This window comes from Trachinotus anak, unplaced genomic scaffold (assembly GCF_046630095.1).
Source record: "Trachinotus anak isolate AG129_WGS33_773 ecotype Australia unplaced genomic scaffold, CSIRO_AGI_Tana_v1 ptg000003l, whole genome shotgun sequence".
Lineage (NCBI taxonomy): Eukaryota > Metazoa > Chordata > Actinopteri > Carangiformes > Carangidae > Trachinotus > Trachinotus anak.
Window position 1 is genome coordinate 16,679,580 of NW_027273854.1, and position 24,794 is coordinate 16,704,373.

The 24,794-nt window shown below is 39.9% G+C and overlaps 1 protein-coding gene across 1 annotated transcript; it reads left to right on the forward strand.

The window, feature by feature from the left end:
• The first annotated feature begins 11,511 nt into the window (after nt 1-11,511).
• nubp1 (nucleotide binding protein 1 (MinD homolog, E. coli)) lies at nt 11,512-22,519 on the forward strand. The gene is made up of 10 exons (XM_071474145.1): nt 11,512-11,656; nt 12,633-12,737; nt 12,978-13,111; nt 15,041-15,109; nt 15,340-15,372; nt 15,478-15,568; nt 16,877-17,031; nt 19,319-19,429; nt 20,531-20,717; nt 21,172-22,519. Exons 1-10 carry the CDS (start codon nt 11,626-11,628, stop codon nt 21,222-21,224), a joined length of 969 nt encoding a protein of 322 aa, XP_071330246.1. The 5' UTR covers nt 11,512-11,625; the 3' UTR covers nt 21,225-22,519.
• The last annotated feature ends 2,275 nt before the right edge of the window (nt 22,520-24,794 follow it).

The window sequence follows — 24,794 nt, forward strand, 5'->3', positions numbered from 1 at the left end:
ACACACGCACGCACACAGGATTGGTGGGAACAATAACGTCTCTGCCAGGTGTCGAGTGTCAGGTGTCCACCACACAGGTAAACACACTGCGAACAGTAGAGACCCACTCACACACACACACACACACACACACACACACACACACAAACACACTCTACGTCACTGTCAACACATATCAGTAACCTGCTATTGTTAAAGACCTATAGGTGGAAACAATAAAGTGTATGCATCACCACCCAATAATTCCATAATAAGGCTTTGTAGGACAGTGTATTATCTCACCTGAGGCAGAAACAGATCATCGCTGCTTTATGCTGTTCTGTGTACAGTTTTCACACTGAAGACATTCCTTAAGAGATGATTCTGTATTAAGCCACACTTTATTTTTTCACAATCCTTCAACACAAAGTTGTATATGAAGAAGTATTTCTGTCGATAGTATGAATGTTCCCCCTCCATGCTTTTGTCTGTGTCTCTTTCACACAAGGTGAGTGGGAGCTTTTCCCTTGTCAAATACACATATCATTTTAGCATTGCTCTCCATTGGTCCTGTGGCAGGACCAATGTAGCATGTAAAATCTTATGATAAAAAATGCAATCTTTGTTTCAGAAGCAAGGCAGACCCAGCCCAGATTGTGAAACAGAGTGTTTTTGGCATGTTTTCTGTGTATTTGACCCCGAAATGAAGAGTATTGCGTAATAAAGGTGGAAGAGGCCAAACTGCTGCAACTCTACATGTACCCATTAAACATCGTCAGTGGTGGAGAAATCTTCAATTACAATTACATTAGTCAAAATTATACTAAGTACATAGTCACTATTACCAGAGAAAAGAGCTTATCATGCAAATGCCATCCTCCAGGGTGCTGTATTATCATATCGGAGAGAAATAATATTACAGAGTAACATTTTCATGTCGTTGCTGGTTAAGAGCTTTTTTAAAAACTTTGTGGGTGGTTTAATTAGTACCAGGGTGTTATATCTGTTAAATGTTTCATGTTTTTTACATCATCAAATCTGCAAAGCAGCTAATAAAATAATTGCTGACACATAAACGTAGTAGTGTGAAAAGCACATCACTAGAAAATTATGAATGATTATTGGCTACAACAGATATTCCTCTTACCCTAGCCCCAGATTGCGCATCTCATGTAGTCAAAGAGATTTTTTCAAAAAAAATCAATACCAGGGAATCTCTGAAAAACCTCAGCGGGTTATTTTTCAACATTCGCTTTTCTCAGTCCCTTTCCTGCATTCTCAAACTTTTCTTCTAATCATCTGGATGAAAAATTATTCTGCACAACATGAACCAAAATTGAAAACTTTGTTGTCAGTTGGTATCTATCGATGTTTCTTCAAATATTTTACATTCTCACACAGAATAATGTCCCAATTTACAGCAAAGACGTTTTATTTACCTTCGAAACAAAGTATTTTCTACATCTTGGATGCAGAGCTCTGGGACTTGAATGTAGTGGCAATACCTACTCTTACCTTTCTTTCATGTGTCCTGCATTGGTAAGACAGTTTTTATAGTTCCTCCTGAGGTGAGGTCCTGTGTGGAGCAGCAGTGCAGTGAGCATGTAGAAAGTGTGAGATTAAATCTGACTGGTTTTAAGAAATAGTAGGTGTTTACAAATGTGTAATACGTAATATTTAAGGCATTTTTCTCGCCTTTGACATGGAATTGCTCCAATTTTTCCCAAGTTTAAAAAAATGTATTTTTCATGAAACTTTGTACAAACACTGGAGCCAGATGCTACTGTTCCTTTCATCTGCAGTAGTGCCTCCTGTGTGACCATTAAAACTAAAACCTACCGTCTCTCTTTCCTCGGCATTTCTACCACCTGGATGTGTTCCAGAAACACGAACACACACAGTAGCGGGCCTCAAGCGGACACACACTCACACACACACACACTCACACACACATAAAAAACACACACACAGATCTACAGCCAGACAGGAAGTACCCCCCACCTCCCCTGTTCCTGTTTCTCACAGCATGTATGTGTGTGTGTGTGTGTGTCTGTGTGTGTGTGTGTGTGTGTGTGAGTGAGTGTGTGTCTGCTTGAGGCCTGCTACTGCAGGCAATCGGCAGGAGGCAGATTGACCAGCACAGGAAAAAAAACTACACAAAGACATGAGATAGAAGATAGGGGAGGATAGAAGCGTTATTACTGGAGAGGAAAAAACATACAGAAGATTACACAGAGAGAAACAAATGGAGATAGTGAAGTCTGAAAGATGTGATTATGGAACAATGCTGGCGGTCAAAATATTTTCTACACCTCTATCCTCCCTCCCTTCCTCTCCTCTGGTGGGTGGAGCCGGGGTTTAGGCTCTGGCAGTGTTCACACTGATGCAGAAAATGTGAAAACACTGTTTACATTTTTGAAACATTTTCTAAAAGTTTTCCGTTCTCACTATACAAGAAATACCACAATTTCAAATATGTTAATTATCCATTTTTAGTTTAATGAAATATGTGCATTTATGCTGTCGTCCAGACCTGTTTGGCAAACACTGACGCACAGAATAAGAAATACAGAGGCATTGTCATGGCAACATTTTTTCGCTGATGTCAAACAGCTGTATGTGAATGAAATAGTGGCTTTACGGAGGGTCATAAATACTACAGCACAGTCACACAAGAGAGTTTTCTCTGCACATGACAGCACTAGACACTTTTTCAAATGGGTCCACTCTGGAGATCCAACTTACTGTCAAAGTGTGGATTGTTGGCTAAAATGAGAAGAGGAACACATGGCCTAAAGATGAGGTACTTCAAGGTGGATACTGTCTCAGAAACAAAAAAGAAAGTTGAAATGGTACTTGACTGGGAACACGTCTTGTATCAACAGCTTGAGGGAGACACTTACTTACAATGAGCAAACAGAAAGAGGTAAAAAAAAAAAAAAATCAGCAGCTACACACCTATCACCGCTTTTACTTCCACCTTTCCTTTCTCTGTCTTTGTCCACCCCCAGTCATGCTTAATTGTGTGTGTGTGTGTGTGTGTGTGTGTGTGTGTGTGTGTGTGTGTGTGAGTGTGAGTGTGAGTGTATGTGTGTGTGTGGCCAGACCAGTCTGGTAAAGATAAAAGGTCACACACATACAGTCCTACAAACGCATGCTACTTTCCATTGCATTTGCATCCCCATATTTTCATTCATTTGCTTAAACACCTGGCCACAGGAGGCAATGTTGGACACAGAAAGAGACAATGAAACAACACTGGAAAAAACAGCTTGAAGACTGAAAATGGAGCAAGTGAAGACACTGGGAGTGACTGCAAGATTTAGGTCATGAGCACAACAGTATCAGGGTTTGTTCCTTTGCCTATACATACACAAATAGCCACCCAAACCCCACAAGTCAACAAGGAAGTGAACACTGGCACAAGTATTGTGCTGATAAGGATGGCTGCCATTAAGGATCTGTCATTTACACAGTTATCATTGTCTATCAGCACTTTCTCTCCCAGCTATTGGACACAAAACACACACACACCCACAAAAACACACACATGCACAGACCCAGGCGAGTGCACAACAGACACACACAGTTTAATTAAAATCATTGGCTTCTGTCAAAGCCAAATATTTTTTTGATCAAGTTAAAAACACAACAATGTGTGTGTGTGTGTGTGTGTGTGTGTGTGTGTGTGTGTGTGTGTGTGTGTGTGTGTGTGAAGCTGGCATTATTTTGTTAATGTCCATTGACCATTCAGAAGTGGGTGTGGATGTTCTTAAATATCAGACAGATAAGCCAGCAGCCAGTTAGCTTAGCTTAGCATAAAGACTGGAAACAGGGGGAAACAGTAAGCTTGGCTCATCAGATGATACTAAAAACTGCATGCCAGCATCTCTAAAGTTCACAACTTATCGTGCTATACGTTTTATTGTTTTTATTTTTTATTTTTTTTAATTTATTTTTCGATGCATATGGAAAAAAAATGAACTGAAGTTGTGGAGCATATCTATATCTTTCCGGGAGAGTGGCATCAAGCAGTAAATGAAGAGCACATTTTCCAAAATGTTGAACAATTCCTGCAGCCCCAAGATGTTCCTACTAACCCTTCTTATTTAATTTGGCTCCTGTGTGCCACTAACGCACTCAGTATGTTCCAGGTCAATTTATGTTGCATTTCAAAACTTGCAGTATATCCCTGTTATTTACTGATAAAACATGAGATGCCCTTAAACACAGAACATAAAGTTTAGAAACTATCTCTTCAGTGTCAAAATGTCCACTTGACAAATGTAGAATGGAATAAATAAAGAAGGAATCCATACTGCGAGAATCAGCTCTTGTTTATGATTATGTATATTTATATTCACTAGACAGTAGATATTGTATTCTTCATTTCTATGGCAGGAAATGCAGTGCAGCTTTTCCTCCTGTGCTCAGTTTAAAACCAGCGTGTATGTGAGGACAAATGCAGAGGAAAATACTTCTATCTAACACTGTGACCAGAAGCTGCTAGCCCGTCTAATCTTCCTTCCTTCCCATAAACACTGTGACATGTGAGGACACACACACAACTGGCTTCCCTTCCTCAGACACAAGATATTTTCATTGTCATCACAACTCCCCTCCCAACTGTTGAGTTCATACACATACATACACACATCAAATATAGCCAGACAGAGCGATAACAATAGTTATTCTTGGGTTATTCTGTTCAGGCAGTGAGTCAGGACAGCTGAGAGGGAGCAGGGGACACCACCTGGCCTCCCATCAGCCAACTTATGACCTCTCCTTTCTAATGACCCCTGACCTCTTCAGATTGTGTGTTTGTTTCTTCACATGTACTCCGGCTTGCATGCCCTCAGCATTGTGATGCAGGCTGTTTTAAGTGTGAAGGTTGTGGCAGGGCAAACGTCAAGTAAGGGTGCTATCCCCAGACCAAAACACACCACCTTCTCATATTCTCACACGCAAACTAGCACACAGTCCTCCAGCATCAAAGTGAGTGCTGCTCAAAGACTTCACATGTCATTAACTAATCTCTTGTCGTCACCTCTTCACAAGATGATGTTGTCTTAACATCAGGAGCGTCTGCCAGATGTTAAAGAAGCTAATCCATGGACATCGACCACTGCAGCATTCTGCGGCTGAGGTCTGATTTAAGGGGACGAGGTAGAAAGCTGCAGCTCGGGAGGATTAGCCTTGGTTGTAGCTGTTTGGGATGAAGGGGGGCTGTGTGATGAGTTTGGTCTCAGGAGTAAGGGGTTCAAGTTGCGGGCTGGTGAGATTGAGGCTGGGGGATGGAGGCATGAAAATAGAGTTGATGTTTGGGATTCCTTTGGCTGCAGCCTGACCAGAATAACTGCAAGAAGCATTTGAAATTCCATTATGTGTGTGTGTGTGTGTGTGTGTGTGTACCCATTGCTCAACTACTGTATATAGGAGTCTCATCTGCATGCTTGATTTAAGACATTTTTCTACCACACCCAGAAATGTATCAAGTCTTTGCCTGTGTGCACCTTCATCAGTCTTTTTGTCTGACAAATATGCACAAGACAAACCAAAATTAAGCAGATCTAGTTGGGTGACTCATGTAGATTTGCATGTGTTCATCACACACGCGCATACAAACACGCACACACACACATACACACACACATACACACAAGCATAAACAAGAATGCATGCATATACACAACATGCTCGTTATGATAGTCAGCAATGATTTTGCATATCTCATGTTTAAGGCCTGTGGGTGCGTTTAACTTTGCATCTTCGTTAGGTGCGGGCAGAATAACAAACATTCCTGTTTCTGAAGTGCAGAAGGAACTTTAAAGAAAGGCATGGTAAACTGCTTGCAGTTTATTAGATTAAAATGTTAAATGCAAATGTAAAAATCTCTGAAACTCTTTATAGACTCATCAGACTGTAGGCCAATAAGGTGCAGTAAAACAATTCAAAACAGTCACCAAGGGGATGACCCAACATGATCACAACAGCTGAGAATTTCACAACACAGGGAAGAAAAAGGAGGAACTAGGGAGGAGGATGGAGGGATGAGGGGAGTATCTGAGGCAGAAGAACGATGGAGTGGGAACTAAAACCACATAGAAGTGGTTGCTTAAAAAGTGACCTTGTGAGATTCTGTCATTCTGCTTTTGAGGTGGTGTCTCTGACTGTCAGGTCACCCTGACTCCTGTTGATTTGAACCTAACCGCACATTCATGTGATTACACCTTACACACCCACACCAAGGCAGCCCCTGTCATTGTTTTGTATCTGAACATATCCGCACCACAGACCAGGACTGTACCTTGGAGGCTTGAGATGCTTGTTGGAGGTTTAATTTTTATCTCCTTTACTGTGTTTTCTAATATACCTGAGTGACACTTGGAAAGTGGTGAGCACAGCCTCTGTATAATTGATGGTAGCATTACTATATGTATATAGGATTGCGCTAAGTAGTGAATTGAAACATTGTTTCACTGGATCTTTGAAACGGGTGACTTGCATTTTCGTTTGACGTTCCAGGTTGTTAAAATTTCCAACTAAAAATTCAGTGATTGTTTTGAACTTGATCTATTGATGAAAGACAGAAGGGGAAGGGAGAACACTTTATGATATCTAATGAAATCCACAAACACTTTGTCTCCTACTGTACTTCACATGCAGCTCAGTAACAGCAGCATGTCCTGATCACACCCATCTTTTTTCCATAAACGATTTACTTCCTCTTTCCTCTTCAGTTGTGGGGCTTCTCTGCCCTTTCTCCCAAACACACACACACACACACACACACACACACACACGCACAAAACCCCTTCTGTTAATCCTTATAGAAAAAGTGTGAGTTATGTTACAGCTGGTGTGTGCGTGTGTGTGTGTGTGGCATTGTTCCCAGTGTGATGACTGCTTGTGCAGTCAAGGCTTAACTTTTGTGCTGAGTAACTCTGTGACCAAAATCTGACCTGAGTCCTATTAGTGTGTGTGTGTGTGTGTGTGTGTGTAGACCACTTGCTGAATGGACAGAATGTGTCTGACTTCATGATGGGCTATCTGCTCAACTGAACACTGTGTGTGTGTGTGTGTGTGTGTGTGAGAGAGAGAGAGAGAGAGAGAGAGAGAGAGAGAGAGAGACAGAGACCGAGAAAGAGATGGAGATATACAAGTGATGTCATTGCTCATATCATACACACAAAAACTCTTAAGTCCACAGCAGTTAGAGTTAATGATATGATATGATTATTAAGGAGAACTTATCTCGATACTTATTAAACATACATCACTTTTGGCCACAGTAATGTCACTCTGTTGGTCAGTGTGCCACGTTGGTTCAGACTGAAATTTGCCATGAAATTTTGTAGCGACATTGATGATCCCCAGTGGATAAATCCATGACTTCAGTGATCCCCTGACTTATCATCTAGCACCATAGCCAATCCAAAAGTTTGATTTTTACAGTATTTTGGTTCATGACCACATACCTACGTCAGCCTCAGCTGCAGTCGATGCTAATGAGAAAATGTTAGCATGCTAACATGCTAAACTAAGATACTGAATGTGCTAAAAATGATACCTGCTCAACATCATGTAAGTTATTGTTGTGAGCATGCTGCCATGCTATTGTTAGCATACAGCTCAAAGCACCACCTTAACTACATCCTCACAGAGCCCCTAGCATTGCTGTAGTCTTGTTTTAACCGTAACTTCTGTAATTATATATTTCTGTACATCTTATGCCAATACATACTTTATTTGCTTACTGGTGACTTAGATGAGAACACTGATACAACTCTCTTATCTGTCTATCAATAACAATACAAGCACCACTGGTTAGCTTAGCTTAATATAGCTTAGAAACACTGAAAACAGGGACTATTTTTGAGTTACTATTTCATTTCCAACCATAATTATTACACTTCAGAGATGCTGGTGGAAGAATTTTATTTATTTATTTAAGAATATATCAGGGGAACTGTTTCCCAGTCTTTTATGGTTTATGCATTTTCATCATATGGACACGAGAGTTATATTGAACTCTTGTTTTAGATGTGTGTGTATTTTGTTGTCAACATCAGTCTCCTCCCTGCAGTGTTTACTTCACTAATCAGGTTTAGCACTTTTCAAACACAGGTTAGTTCTGGAGGAAAATCTAAGTTTCTTTTCAACTAGAGTCTTGTTTTCATCCGTTCCGATGTCCATTTATTTACTTTCTTCCTGGATTCACAAATACGCAGAACATAAGCTTCTTAATATGTGTGTTCTGCACATTATCTGCCACAATAAGAGTAAAATTATTTAGTTTGTTTTCCTGTTGTCTGGAGATTTAGCAGAGCATTGCACACACTCTCTCTCTCTTTCTATTCAAAGAGCTAATTCGACCTTTTTAGCACTTTCATTAAAGGGTGTGGAAAGGCAGAGGAGGAATAGCGACAGGGAAAGAGGAAGGATATAAGAGCTATTTCACAAACCACTCCTGCAAACTACAGCCTCCAGCTGTGCTGTTGTTTTTGTCTGCTTAGACTTTCATGTAGCCTCGAGGAGTGAATTTCACGCCTAATGACACCCTTGTCTTTGCTCCACGTCTCTCTCTCTCTCTCTCCCTCTCTCTCTGCTGCATCCCATGCTCACCCTGTTTATCTCTCTGTATATGTCTCAGTGTCTGTCTCCATATCTCTTTTGACTCTCTCTCCAACTCCTCCAGCACTTACAATGTTTAACATCCATATATCAATTCCCAGAAACACAATCGGACAATCCAGTTTTAATAGACTGTGATCTAACAACCTACCACGAATGTAAAAAAAACGGTGCTAAGCAGTGAATAAAGCTTGTTCATGGTTCATGTGAATAAGTTTGCCAGTTACTGATGGATGGGCTGACACAAAGAAAATATCACATTACACACTCTTGTCAGGGCAAATAGTAGGGGGAGGAGAGGGCACGTAACACACACAAACACACTCGCACAGGTATTTAAGTACTCTGTTATACACATGTAAAAGGCTGAGAGCTGTTTATGAAGAAACATACTAACAAAGACGTTTCAGAAACCTGCACATGCTTTCAGTGGAGCAAGGGATGTTTTACTCACACACATAACACACACAACACACACAATGTACAGGTGCTCCCGAACAGACACACATCTAATCCCTCTCTTTGTTCACTGATTGCAAAGCCAGACAACTGATACTCTTCCAACCAATCACCTCTTCCCACAATGCCACTGAGCCAATAAAACAGCTTGTTCACAAAGTTTAAATGTGTTTGAATAGAACTGCACACTACAAAGACCCACAGAACGTGATATGGAATACACACATGTCATACGAGTGAAAAAAGGTTAGAGAAGTGGAGACTGATGCCACAAATTTCACTGATGAAAGATGTTGTATAGATACTGCTGATACTTACTATCCTTCATTCTCCTCTCAGGTACTCCTAAATTGCTGAATTCCTCAATTTCACACTGAAATGTTAGAAATAATATACTAACATCATTAATATTTCCACATATTACTGATGTTAAAATGTTAAATAATGCAGCTTTAAAATGGCGCTTGATTACAGCACACTTTGTTTCAGCATAAAATGCCAGATATAAATTCAAATATATTAACTTGAGCAACTTTAATTCAAATTTCTATAAAACTTGAATATGTATAATTATACAACCCCCTTGTCCGTAGCTCTCTCATTTCCTCTGTGTGTCTATGTAACAGCAACTTTTCCTGGCGTGACTGAATCAACAACACCACCTAGTGGGAACAGTTATTCATCTTGAGCTCAGCTGTCACCCCAGCACATTAAACTCCCAGTGTGTAACACTTAATACTAAATGTAATACTGAAAAATACTTTTCTCTATCTTCAGGTCCTCTGCTCTTTTTCCCTTTGTGTCTGTTCAGGACAGCTGAGACTGTTGAATGCAACATTTTCCATAAAGTCCACAGGATGAGATCTAGAGAGACGGTAAAATGAAAAGTCACTGTCATACTGCTCTGATAAATTGTACTTGTCACATTGCACTGAAGGTTAATTTCACAGTTTCAAAAGACCACATCAAACTGATTAAATGATTATTTCAGTTAAACAAAGCTAAGGAATTATCTAAGTGACTGCTATAATGCTATGAAAATGTCATCACTTGTAGCCTGTGAGCATTTACTTATATGGCATACACATTTACCAACTATAAATATGCACTATGCAATTCACAGCTATTGATGAAAACCTTAAACACTTTGTTAATCATGTAGTCAGCAAGTGTTTTTCCAAATCCTTTCTGTAACAGATCAAGAATGACATCCTTTTAACATTATCCTCTACTATTTGCCTTAAAAAGCTCCACTGGAGCATTGGAGCATCTCTGTCACACAGTATAGACAACAAGACTAATGTACTGCATGTGTCTAATTGAATACAGTTTATATGGAAACATGTCCAGTACTATCATTACATCTAAAATTACTGTCCACTCTGAAATGTGGGATGACATAGTACCACTGTGAGAAATGTGGGGGCAGTTTCATGGCATTATCAGTACAAGGTACATGAATGTGTCAACACTCATGAGAGGCCATACTGGTGTGAGAGAGAGAGAAGCCATATACATGTGTCTCACTGCTTCTGTCAGTCAGGGATTTTCAAACAGCACATGGGCAGGTATAAATGACATAAACCATACTGGTGTGTGGTGTGTTAGCATGTAAGCAAAGTTATGTTTTAATGCAAAGTTGCCAAGTCCAGCCAGCCCAATCAAGAAGACGTCTCTTTGTGTCCAGACAAATGAAAGCTGAAGTGAAAAAGGAAGACTACCCACAGGTCCACAAAAAAATGTGATGTGGTTCTATAAATGACTCAAAATCAAATGTCTGTGGTCTTTGATATTGCAACAACATGTGACCTAAGATAGACCAACAGTATTGCTATTGTGTTTATTGCAAAAAACTCTAGTCTGCATAAGGTTCAGACCAGTTAGTCTATCATCTATGAAGTAGTTAGACACCATATTTTACAACAGACATGGGCAACTGGCAGAGTCAACTGATCATGTACCTGTAAGGATTTAGGTGGAACGCCCATTAGAACAGGTGGAAGATAGTGGCGGATACAGCCCCACAGAATCGGACAGCAGCAGGGGTTACTCTGCTCAGTCCATATATAACTAATTTAATAATGCTTTTAACACTGTGTATACCATTGCCACTACCCAGGTCTTATTTACATTTACATTTGCTTACTCATTTTATTTGAAAATATATTAAATTTTTTCGAAAATAAAATTAAATGAATAAAATAAGGTCAGTCCCACAGCATTAAGTTTTTTATTTGTTTGTTTTGTTCCAGCTTTACTTTCATATTTATTCTTGAATATTTCTATAGTTTATATTCTCTCTTCTTGTTATGTATACCCAGTTGAATAAAGCATCAAAAACCAGTCCAGTTCAGCCGAATACAAGTATAATGAATGAGCCTGACATATTTATTCTGCCTCGTATAACATGTTATTTCTGAGGCTCCTGTGTCCCACACAGCAGCGTTGTTACCAGGGAAACCGGTTTACATACCACGGCACTGAAGTTTCCTGCTGCGCGTAAACGGAACCATCGAGGAAGGAAGACTTTAACAGGCGGACACTGATGTAAAGATGGCGGACGTACCAGATAATGCTCCAGAACGTAAGTTTTTTTAAACTTAAATTAATGTGCACTTTTATCTCCAAGACCATAGAGGTGGTTCGTGATGGGGCGTTTTGTGAAGCTGCCTCACTGTAAGGCTGTGTTGTGTTTTAAACTAACGTCTCTGTTACAGTCACTGTTACTGTTGCACTTGAATTCCCGTTATTTTCCTGGGTTTTTACATCCAGGCAGGTTCATCTGTTATAATATTCCCATCTGGAGGTGCAGGGCTGGGACTTTTTTAGTTCAAGCCGATAACAAATTGCTTCTTGACTTATGAAGTTCAGTGACGCAGTTATAAAAGCGCTGACACGATAATAGTTAGATTAAATTAGATAAACGTGAGCGGATTAATGCCGTGCAGAAATGTGTCTGAACAAGTCCGTATAAATACAGACGGTTTGTTAAACGGCGCTGAATGAGTTCATTATGAAACGCCACAGTCCTGCCTGAGATTGTGCTGAGTCACTGTGACACAGTTTTCAGGGTTCAGAAACAGTGTGGAAAATGACCACCGGGTGTTTCTCGATTGCACACCAAATTTAATATTAAATTACGATATGAAATTGTATTATAAATATAAGCAGCTTCCCCTTTTAATCAGCTTTGTTAAAATGATCTTTTACTCATCTCTACAGGGTTAAATATTTAAACTCGAGACCTCGTGTTTATGATGGCCACATCGGTCCACCGAATGGAAATATGTCTGGTTTCTTGTGCAACATTTTATAAACATTTACCCAAAACTCAGTTTGATGTGTTTAGTGTTTTTGGAAACTAAAGCATCTCCTCTAGAATCTAAATGAAAGTCATGTGGGCTTTTGTGCACGGCAGGAGTTTGAAATGACCTCCAGTTTGCAGCAGGGTTAATGAGGTTAAAAAATACTAGTTCAACTGTAGACTTGAGCTTGAGCCACCTCTGATAAAGCCCACACGCTAATAACTGGACTCTGAACTCTTTTTGTAATCCTTTCAGATTGCCCAGGTACAACAAGTGAGCAAGCAGGAAAGTCAGCATCATGTCAGGGCTGCCCCAACCAGAAGCTGTGTGCTTCTGGAGCCACCAAGGCCCCCGACCCTGGTAAGACACTTAACACTTCTTGATATTAGGGTAATTTAGGATATACATTGGAGCTAGACAGTTCATTGAATTCATGTGGGATTAGTGGTGGATTTAAATTTGAATCAAGTGACTCCTAGTCAAACTGATTTAAATTCAACAGGTAAAATCCTTAAAATACCCTTAATTACAGTGAATAGTCTTGTTATGCTGCTTCACACATCTCCATCTTTCAACTCCTCCCCCTCTCTCTCATCTCAGCCATAGCAGAGATAGGAGTGAAGCTGTCAACAGTCAAACACAAGATTCTTGTGTTGTCTGGAAAAGGAGGAGTGGGGAAGAGCACCTTTAGTGCTCACCTGGCCCACGCCCTGGCAAGTGACAGCACAAAGGAGGTAATGTTTTGGTTTCCATTTATGGCCATGCAAGTCAGTGAGGCTACCAACATATTTCTTTAAACTCAGAATTACACATATTATTGCTGGTATAATATTTTTTTCTTCAGGCTCAAAGAGGGAAGGGTACTGGAGGACAGTTTCCTCTTTTAATGTTTTAAGGTCCTACATATCACATTTTTGCAGTGTTTTATTTGAAGTTGTGATATTCATAAGATATATTTGTGGTTTTAAGTTAAGTTAAACCTATCTCAGTGTAGTTTTACATCTCTCACAGGCTGGAGCTCTAGCAAGAGAGTATCTGATTGCGTAGTAGTGTTGTCAATGAAAAAAGTTTTTGTTTTTTTTTAAGTTACACAAAGTCACCTGACAGCTTGTTTTAAGGCACAGTTTCTGGATTTGAGCTCTGTGCATTTCTCTGGACTGAGTGCATGGAAATCTCTACAATATGGGACCTTTAGGACGGGTTTAAACCTGTGTTGTCTGGAACAAAGTTGTGTCTGTTAGACCCCTGCTGCACCTGTTGAAGCTGTTGTTTATACTTACTCTGAGGTCCAGTCTACAGTTGCTGAGCCCTGCAGAAATCATCTAAATGCCAGTAGAGGTCACTGCTGACATGGTTTAACAGAAGTTCGAGGTCATCACATTAGATTTCAGACCACATTAATAATTAATTGTTAATTAATTTAAAAGTTATCTTCCACCATGTATAACCTTAGTATAACCTTAGTAAGACTACTATTCTGTAATAACATTTAAAAGATGCCACATATGCATCAAGAAAGAGGGTTATTGATTGTTTGACAAACTGAAGAGGTCTCTTCATGACAGCTACATACTTGTATGAACCACCGCACCAGCATATGTCCTGTAAGGACAGTAATGTAGGCAGGTAAGGCATATGAATTGTCAACTCACCTAAAGAGGAACTATTATAGTTAGAAGATAGAAGCATTTTTTTCTATAATATGGTTTACGTTTGTTTTTGATAAAAATGTGTCTTCGTGATACTGAAATGTACAAATAGACTGTAAGCTCATTGATAAAACCACTGTAGGCTCTACTGCTCCAGTGGTATGTCTAATTTCTTTCTGTAGCACCGACTAATCTGTTCTCTGAACTGTAAAATTTGAAAAAAAGTTCCTTAATTACCATTTACCAGGTTAATGTACAATGTTATTGTGCAACATTCCTCTGAATCAAGTGAGTGAAACAGACCTTACAAGGTAACGTCATCATGTATCTAGCTGCTGTAAAACTGTGGTCCACTTTGTTTTGTGACACAGGGATCAGGCCTAACTCAGTATGCAGCTGCATTTTAAAACCCTGTAAGTTACAGTTTAGCTAAACTGCAGCTAATCTAATCAGTGAAACAGCAACAGCCCCATTCAGTTCATTGTTTAACTTAGGATAAACTTAAAATAAATGTGTAAACAGCTTACCGTAAACCACAGACCTTGAATGTTTTTAGGACGAGAGGCCAAACCAGTTTTCAGATTTAGCTGGCTCAGCATGAATGGAACAAACCTGTGTTACTCCTGTATGTTTTTTCACTCTGCTGTCCTAATATTTACCACATTCCTCGCTTTGTGGGATGTGTCACAACATACAGAAGTGAAGCCTTAACAATGTTTCTGCTAAAACTACTTGTGTGCAAAACCACATTCTGTTAAATTCATAGCCGCTCTAGTACAGAGACTGTGGATACAACCTTCTCATTCTTCCTCCTCCTCTCTGATATCCTCTGTGTAGCCTTTGAGTAATGTCAAGAGATCAGTGTCCTCATCCTCAATGCTTGTTGCAGACATTTATACAGGATTACAAAACTGGACCAAGGTTTAAGATCAGTCCAGTTTGTCACAGACTCCAGTACTCTGGAGACTAAAGGGGGTTTGTTTTTGTGCTTTCTCTCTGCTCCTCTGTTTTTAGGTTGCCCTGCTGGATGTAGATATCTGTGGTCCATCCATTCCAAGGATCATGGGCTTGGAGGGAGAGCAGGTAAGTTGAGCCGTAGTTTATGGAAAAACAACAAATACACTCATAATAATTGGTAAATATCACAAATCTGTGCAAAAGATGCTGTCCATGTTCTCCATTTTAGCAGCACAGATTGAAATTCTTTCCTAATAAGTTGCTCACAGTAAACTTTTTTTTGTAAAGTTTAAAGTTTTTTTTAATGACGCTTTGACTTCACAGTACGTGCATAAATCTGTTGTTTTTGTGTGCAGGTTCACCAGAGTGGCTCAGGCTGGTCCCCCGTGGTGAGTCAATTCAAACCATGCTGCTTGAGTTTTTAATGGTTAATTCTTCAAAGAAATTATTACATATATCACAAATATTTGTTTGTTTGTATTTGTGTGTTGCAGTATGTGGATGACAACCTGGCAGTCATGTCTATTGGCTTCCTGCTCAGTAGCCCTGATGATGCTGTTATCTGGAGAGGACCCAAGAAGAATGGTGTGTGTGTGTGAGAGAGAGAGAGAGAGAGAGAGAGAGAGAGAGAGAGAGAGAGAGAGAGAGAGAGAGAGAGAGAGAGAGAGAGAGAGAGAGAGAGAGAGAGAGAGAGAGAGAGAGAGACAGAGAGACAGAGAGACAGAGAGACAGAGAGACAGAGAGACAGAGACAGAGAGATTTTACAAGTGATGTCATTGCTCATACACACAAAAACTCTTAAGTCCACAGCAGTTAGAGTTAATGATATGATATGATTATTAAGGAGAACTTATCTCAATATTTATTAAACATACATCACTTTTGGCCACAGTAATGTCACTCTGTTGGTCAGTGTGCCACGTTGGTTCAGACTGAAATTTGCCTTTATGACTTCAGTGATCCCCTGACTTATCATCTAGCACCATAGCCAATCCAAAAGTTTGATTTTTACAGTATTTTGGTTCATGACCACATACCTACGTCAGCCTCAGCTGCAGTCGATGCTAATGAGAAAATGTTAGCATGCTAACATGCTAAACTAAGATACTGAATGTGCTAAAAATGATACCTGCTCAACATCATGTAAGTTATTGTTGTGAGCATGCTGCCATGCTATTGTTAGCATACAGCTCAAAGCACCACCTTAACTACATCCTCACAGAGCCCCTAGCATTGCTGTAGTCTTGTTTTAACCGTAACTTCTGTAATTATATATTTCTGTACATCTTATGCCAATACATACTTTATTTGCTTACTGGTGACTTAGATGAGAACACTGATACAACTCTCTTATCTGTCTATCAATAACAACACAAGCACCACTGGTTAGCTTAGCTTAATATAGCTTAGAAACACTGAAAACAGGGACTATTTTTGAGTTAGTCTTAGGTGTGAAAACTGTACACAGAACAGCATAAAGCAGCAATGATCTGTTTCTGCCTCAGGTGAGATAATACACTATCCTACAAAGCCTTATTATGGAATTATTGGGTGGTGATGCATACACTTTATTGTTTCCACCTATAGGTCTTTAACAATAGCAGGTTACTGATATGTGTTGGGGAGCAGTGGAAGTTGCCTGAGGAGCTGAGGATGATGGGATTTATTGTTGTTTAAACGGGCACTAGCTGTGGGCCTACTTTTGTGTGTGTGTGTGTGTGTGTGTGTGTGTGTGTGTGTGTGTGTGTGTGTGTGTGTGAGAGTGTGTGTGTGTGTGTGTGAGTGAGTGAGTGAGTGAGTGAGTGAGTGAGTGAGTGTGTGTGAGTGAGTGAGTGAGAGAGACTTTTTCCATGTCATACCACTGTAACCTGTGTGGCATTTGTCTCCATTCAGGGATGATCAAGCAGTTTTTGAGGGATGTGGACTGGGGGGAGCTGGATTACCTCATTGTGGACACACCCCCTGGCACTTCTGATGAGCACCTGTCAATTGTCCAGTATCTGAGCTCCACCCATGTTGATGGAGCTGTCATCATCACCACACCACAGGTACACACATGCATGCTCAAACATATCACCCATAAGAGTTACTGCAGTAACTAACTCATAATTACTTTATAGCATTTACAGCAACCATGAAGGGGGATTCCACCTTTAGTCTAGACCACGCAGAGTTGTTCGTTTAGCTCGTGGTTTTTATGTACCTCTACAGAGTAAGAGTGATAGTGACACTAATAGTCGCAACGAGATCAATAGACAGCAGATGAGATCTGAAGGTGCAGTTAAAAGCAAGAATTACACCCATTACTCAAAATGCAACATTGCTACAGCTGCATTAGATTCTGCTGTTATCTTGGTGTCTCTAACTATAATATATCCAGCAATCACAAAAGAAGAAAACCGCAGTAGAAGAAAAATGGATGACTGTATAATGGAAGACCATAATATGGTGTAATCGTGGAGGATGGGATGGGGCTCTATTTTATGTCAACTGTAAAACCCCTAATACCCCAGACTGCTGCAACTGTCACCAGTCTTCTCTCCACCTAACTTACCAAGTGAAAAGAAGTAAATTCAGTCTCTGAAGCAAACAGACATTGAAAAAACATTAAGGCCAGAGAACTCAGGAACTCATTTGGCCTTTATTGACTTGTTATAACTTACAAAGTAGGTCAAGAGTTGTCATCAGAAACTGTCTGCTGATGACATCTCCAGAGTCTCTGGCTCTTCTTAATTTGTGGTTACTCAACAACCATGTGCTTACTCTAATTAACTGAGGATCTGAAAATGAGGCTAACGAACTCCTACAGAGCAGGAGAAGCTGTGAAAAGTTCCAGTTTGAAGTGGCTACTGCCTGAGATGTAAAAAAAAAAAAAAAAATGACAGTTAAGGGGAAATGTGTAAGTTCAGACAAGATCTGAAAGACCAGGAACACTTTCAGAAAATAAAACTGCACTTCTGCTGTAAAGAAGCTGTTGCAAGGTTGAGCTGACATATTATTGGTGGGGTATCAAGTGTAGATTGATGATAGACACTTTTTTTTATTTTAGCATAAGGCTCCAACATAAAAAATTTAAAGGGGTCTGAACACTTTCTGAATGTACTGTATGTGGTATTGAAGAAACATGTTATCCAGGTGTCATTATGCTTTTTATCAAATGGAGGTCAATAGAGGATGCTATTTCATCATAAACTCATAAAAGTGACCACAGGGTGCCCACACCGTGGCACCATATAAAGTTAATTAACACGAAACACAATGAAAGCAATAAAATAGTAGCAACACCCAACATAAAATACAGAGCAGTGAAGCAGAAGAAAGACCTGTGGATTTGCAGGTGTCCTGTCCTAAATTACACATTAGATACTGTCAAAGCTATAGGTATAGACTGTATGTATTAATTTTACGTGGACACCTATAAATGCAACACAATACTGTGAGGCTTAGTTGCTGACTGCACATGATTTCACACCTGCTTCGATAAGGAGTTCTGGTTTGTTTGTTTGTTTGTATGACAAGCATCTAATGTAGGTGTGTATACTAAATGGGCAACAGAAAGTCTGCTACTAATGTGAAATGTGCATAGCAGCCGGTGACAACCATACTTCTGCAATTTTTGCATGTTATGAAGCCGAAGCTAACGTTAGCAGTTAGCTATTTTCAGTGTAGCTAAAAAGAAGTCTGTTAAGCTTGTTAATATTCCCCAACATCCTTGTGTGCTCAGGTAAACAGCTAACTGTGGTTAAGCTACTGTGTTTTGGAGCAGAGTTTCAACTAAAGAAAAGGAGTTTTGTTACATATCTATTGACTGTATGTCAATGAATGTCTGTTCTTACTTCAGTTGTCTCTGCTCTTTATTCTTAGCAAAGATGTCTTGATACTTTAATGAAGTCAGGACTTATGAGGTCAGACAGCAGCAGAATCATTTCCTCATTGCATGAGCTCTCACTTAACCAAATGTAACCGCCTGGGTGGGAAGTACCCAAGGCGGTACCCAAGAAACCAGTCTGTTTGATCTCAGGAGACGAGTTGCCAAGCTCTTGATAGCAAAGATTTTTTTTTTTCGCACTCAAATATGTCAACACATTTAAACGTGGGAGCTAAACTAACAGCTTTTCTCAAGGGAACACTGATAGCAGTCGTGAGGGAAGGAAAAACAGTTCAAACTAATCCTCTCTCTTTCAGTCTCTTCACTGGTGTCTCCGTTTCTTCTCTCTCTCTCTCTCTCTCTCTCTCTCTCTCTCTCTCTCCTGTCCTATCTGTCTTCTCCCTCACCCTCCTCTCTTTCTTTGCCTTTCTTTTTCTGTCCCTCTATTTCTGTTTCTCTCTCTTTAGGAGGTATCGTTGCAGGATGTGCGAAAGGAGATCAGATTTTGTCAGAAGGTCAAGCTACCGATCATCGGAGTGGTGGAGAATATGAGCGGCTTCGTCTGTCCGAATTGCAAGGTCACTGACAGATTCACATTCATGTAATGGTCAGACACGTATATACAAACACAATCAAAATTATATTCATTGAACTGTGTCAGACTTAAAGATTTTTCAACCTTTTCCCATCTGTTCCTGAGAAGATCCTGCGCACTTCTACCAGCAACACTTTTCTTACTTCAAGTCTCTCGGTCCCACCCCACATTCAAACACCTGTTTAGTATCTATTGAGCTTTTGAATATACTTAAAGGGTTAGTCACCAGTTTTACACATGAAGATCAGAGGTACTCAACTCAGTCTGTGAAACAGATGCACAAGGTCGTCTGTGGCTCTACATGAGCTTTGTCAAGTATGAGAAAATAACCCTGATGATGTCATAGTGATGTCATCAGGGTTCTCTTGGATTGGGTTCATAGAAGAATAGAAAGAAAGCCTGTGTTACAAACTTGGGATGTGGAGTTTGACAGATGTCCGTATTTACCAGACAAGAAAGATCTAACAAGAGACACAGAGCTGCAATATGGGAAATGTGTTGTAGCTTGACTCATACAAGGGAGTAAAGGTCAGGATATTTTGGCCTCAACTGATTTCAGTTTTGATCATTCTTTAATCTGGTCCTTATGAGTGACACACTGGAGTGAACTAACACTAACTTTCTCCAGTAACAGATGTTAAAATTCTGACTCAGTGTCTCTGGTCCCACACTCAAACCAGTTTAGTACTGTGATTTAAATGTCACTGACGATAAATGTCACTGATGAAACTGATCACACAGAAAAAGAGAGATTGTAAGGTAGAGCAACTACATACAGATTACACTCCCAAAAAAAAAAGTATCTTTTGTGTTTCATATAGAACGTGTGTCTGATGTCCGTTAAAACTTTATAGTTTCACAGAACTCGGAGGCTGCGGTCAGCTTGAATTCATGGTGATTATGATCGGACTTCAACAGTGACCAGTTTCCACAATGGAAAAAATGGCATTTTTGCCACATTTAAACATTCCCCCCTCCCGGACTCAACATGTGAAGAGCAGCACATATCCTATGTAATTTAGGCTCCACAGACTCTGAAAATGCAGCCAGTAACTTTGGTTTTTCTTTGTCCTCTCTCTTGCAGAACACATCACAAATCTTCCCTCCCACCAGCGGAGGCGCAGAACAGATGTGTGCGGATCTGAATCTACCTCTGTTAGGAAAGGTTCCTCTAGACCCGAGGATAGCACGAAGCTGCGATGAGGGCAAATCTTTCCTGAATGAAGTACCCGACTCTCCAGCTGCTAAAGTCTACCAGAGCATTGTGCAGAGTGAGCGTTTACAAGAATCCATACACAACACACACGTACACATACATGCCCTGTGTCCATTTTTCCACCTCTTTCATCATATTGTGGGTTTCGATAGATTCCTGAGTAAAGATGTGTGACTTCCACCGAAGTCCCATATTGTTTTTGATGACTAGATGGTTTATATAATTGCCCGATTCCTGATTAAATGTACTGAAAGAGGATGTGATCACTTTACAAATGGGAACCAGTCTACTAAAGGGGGAAGCAGGAGGTTTGTCTCAAAATTCAATAACTGTTCAGCATGAGATAAAATTTGAGGAATCAAATGTGGTTTGTGTAACAGATGATTCACTCAAGGCTTTTGTCTTGAACGTTGACACACAAAAATCACAAACAACAGAGGCATATTTGTGTGCTTGGAAATCTTCATCAAGTTCATCAACACTAGCTCCTCTCCTCTGTCCTCTGTCAGGTATCCAGGACTACTGTTCCAACCGTGTGACAGAGGAGCAGAGCACCACCTGAAGACACTCTGAAGGCGGCCACCTGAACCACAGCACTGAGATGGATCACATGATGTGATTGTGGTCAATATGAAACACGTTGGAAAGCCCATAACATCAGTATTGCTATGTTTATCAAACCTAAAACATAAATGTAATTCATGGTGTTAGTTTGGTGAGCTGGCCAAATAAAAACTTTGGTCCTTTTTTAAATATCAATTCATGCATAAGTTCTTCATACTGACAATGTAAATCTCTATAAACATGTTTCAAATATAGAGTTTTAAAGATTTAATTAAACAGATGGGCACTGTAGTTACTCTAACAGGAGTAAGAAGTACATTTCTTGGAGGCTCTTTTCAGCCACAACCTGCAGTGCTCATGTTAATGATTATGCGGGAACATGGCACCCAGTGTAACTCTGTGGTTTACTCACGTGTCTTTAATAGCAAACAGCAAAAAAGAAAACAGCTCTATGGCACAGAGGCATAAGATATATCAACCTTGGGTTGCACAGACAGTGCTTGTGAGTGGGATCAGTTGATTATTGGTTTTAGTCTTTATGGGATGTTGATAATAAGATAGGATAAGAATATCACCAGGCTGATGTAAAGTAAAGTGCAGGTGGGGGACCAATGCAGTGTTAGAGGCTCAGTCTAGTACAATCATACGGATAAACTATGTCAGTTCCTTTATAAGATGAAAAGAGAGAAATACTTCCCCAAATACTATCTGGTATGTGGGGAAGTTACAGTTTTTGTCATGTACTAATTCAAGCAGTAGAGACATTTAACCATTTTTTTACAAGGACAGTTTTTGGCTCTGAATCGTGTTCGTGGATCCACTGGCCCTCGTTATCCCTGGTTGCAGTGAATCAACAGTAAGCAGGAAGTGTGTTAAATGTGGCACCAATAGGTGGGATTTAGCACATCTAGGTTAACTGTTGACCAAGTCCTCTAAACACAGCATGGTATTATCAGCATAGTGTGAATTTTCTGTTTCCTTCTATAATTGTCTCCTTAATTGTGCTCCCTCAGTGATTGTAATCATTCCACCTTTCAAATCAGAGTTTTGTAGAGAGTCAACCTTCCATCTAAAGTTTGCATCACAGTCACTTCACAATTTCACTCGCAAAGCGTTGTTCCTCATTTAGAATAAATATACCAGCAACAACATAACCTGTAAAGGTGGATTCCCTATTTTGAAATGACTGTTTTCTATAGTTTGATTGGTGATATGTTAAAAATGTTTTGAACAGATGTTTTGTGTGATGTACATGTGTTAACTGATTTATAAAATAAATTACCAAACATGAAATGGCCTTTCATGTTTTTTCTATATAATTTACTGAACCTTTACTGTAGGTTTATCTATTTTTGTTTATCTACTTCTAAATCTAGGATTCCTTGAGATAAACTTGTCTTTAATGTTAAAACCCACAGTTCCACTTTCCCATAGGTTTCAGGGTGTGCGTGTGTGTGTGTGTGTGTATATACTTGTTTTACACATGTTGTGGGGACATACATCTCTTCATGTGGTCAAATTGTGGGGACAAAAAGCAAGTGCCAAGCTTTATGGTTAGAGTAAGGAGTAAGTTAGTGCTGCAGGAACTGAATGTAAGTCAATATAATGTTCTCTGAAATAATGGAAACACAACTGTATGTGTCTGTGCGTGTCCTCGTGTGGACTTGCTGTACATGGCAGTTCCTTCAGGGTTCACTAAAAAACACATGTGAAACTGCATCTGCATCCTGCTAACAGACAAAACAACAGCAGCCACAGCCACACATACAGTCTGATGTCAGTCTCACATTTCAGACTGTGGGCCCTTTGTAGCTCTAGTTTTATTTTACTTTAGTGTTGGTTAAAGTCTGCTGAGCTATAAAAGTATGACTTTGATTTTAAAGAATGAAAGAGTAAAGATTATAGTGTTCAAAATTAATACAGATTGGAGAAACACAATGAAAGCAGATGGTTCCACACAGGAACACTACATGGTACAATTAAGCATGTAACGTCCAGAAATGTCTGTGGCAGGTATAAAAATGCTGAGTAGCACCATTTTCACTTTGTATTGAGATGGAAAGGAGAAGATCTAGGTGGCATTGAAAGCGAGTTCATTGTTGGGGGAACTGATGGCAGGAGTGTCAGTCACAAAGTCTGCTCAACTGGTGGGCCTTTCACTGGGAACAGTGACTTATGTGAGGTTTAGATCTATGGGAAAGACTTCAGTGAATAATGATCAACAGTGCCAACAGTACAGGCCTGAATGCTTGACCCCTACCCCTAAAGGATTCAACACATGCCCTATAAAAAGGCTACAAAAATAGGTTTCTGACTAAATAAATCATGCAATGAAAGCAACAGCTTCTTGCTTTAACCGTGGACAGGTCACCATTCTATCGCAGGGCTGACACATAGAGACAAACGACCACACACACACACACACACACACACACACACACCTATGGAACAGTACAGGTAATTTAGAGTCACCAATCAACCTAACGAGCATGTCTATGGACTGTGGGAGGAAGCCGGAGTGCCTGGAGGGAATGCACAGAGACATGAGGAGAACATGCAAACTCCACACAGAAAGGCCCCAGGCCGGGGTTTGAACCCAGAACCCAGAGGAGACAGCGCCAACTACTGCATCACGGTGCCGCCCTTGTTTTCCCATTACCTCTCTATTTGTTTTTCCTGTTGTGGTTTCTCCTCCATCAGTATCTGTCATTAACATGGTGAATACTGGTTGTAGCAGGGTGGCATGCACCATTTTACCAAACCAGTTGTAACGTAGATAATAGAGCTGACTCATTCAGCTCATGGTGACACAGGTTTGCACACTTGCATTTCTATCGCAAATGAACGACCAAGCTTACAATGGCAGTTATTTGTGAACAATTGTGGTACACTCATGCTTGCAAACAAAGCATGGGAAAATGTTAAAGCGTGACTAACCCAAATAGAATGGATGAGTGAACAAAGATGAAAAAATGTATTTCTTCCGTTGGTATATTCTCTTACACAAAGTTGCTAAATCCTTGAAAACAATAATTCATCATACCTGATTTTATCAGAAGCTCTGGTGATTTAGTGAGACTTTTTGTGTAGAAGTATTGTAAACAATGGAATAACAATTTACAAACAAATGGCTTTGTATACTATGAAGCTGTGTGTTTGTGTGCGTGTCTGTGTGTGTGTGATACTGGACTCAATGATGTGTGTATGTTTTTTGTCAATTAAAATAATCAAAAATTAGATACCATTTGGCAAAATTAATGGAAATGAAAAGTGCCGTCTAAAGAGCTGAAGTGATTTTTTGCTGATGAGAATGTGAAACTGAAAGCCTGTCTCCCGTTTCTGGTTCTCCATGTGTGGGCACGTCAGTTCACTTCTTAATAATAATGATATCACTGCCTCCAGGAATTAAAGTCTCTACCACTTTCCACACACAAAAAAATTAAACAAGTCTTCAAACAGACCTCCCCTCCAGCCACACAAACACCTCCTTCCATTAATGTGAACGCCTCCAGAGTAGAGTCATTCTGTGTCCCTTTAAAAAAACAAGTAAAACTCACTTATCTCTACA

What these genes read in the sequence shown, in the direction of transcription:
- nubp1 (XM_071474145.1), top strand. Translation starts at nt 11,626, where the DNA reads ATGGCGGACGTACCAGATAATGCTCCAGAAC. An exon ending in ACCAGATAATGCTCCAGAAC is followed by an intron (nt 11,657 to 12,632) that starts GTAAGTTTTTTT and finishes TAATCCTTTCAG; the next exon opens with ATTGCCCAGGTACAACAAGT. An exon ending in TCGTCTGTCCGAATTGCAAG is followed by an intron (nt 19,430 to 20,530) that starts GTCACTGACAGA and finishes TCTCTCTTGCAG; the next exon opens with AACACATCACAAATCTTCCC.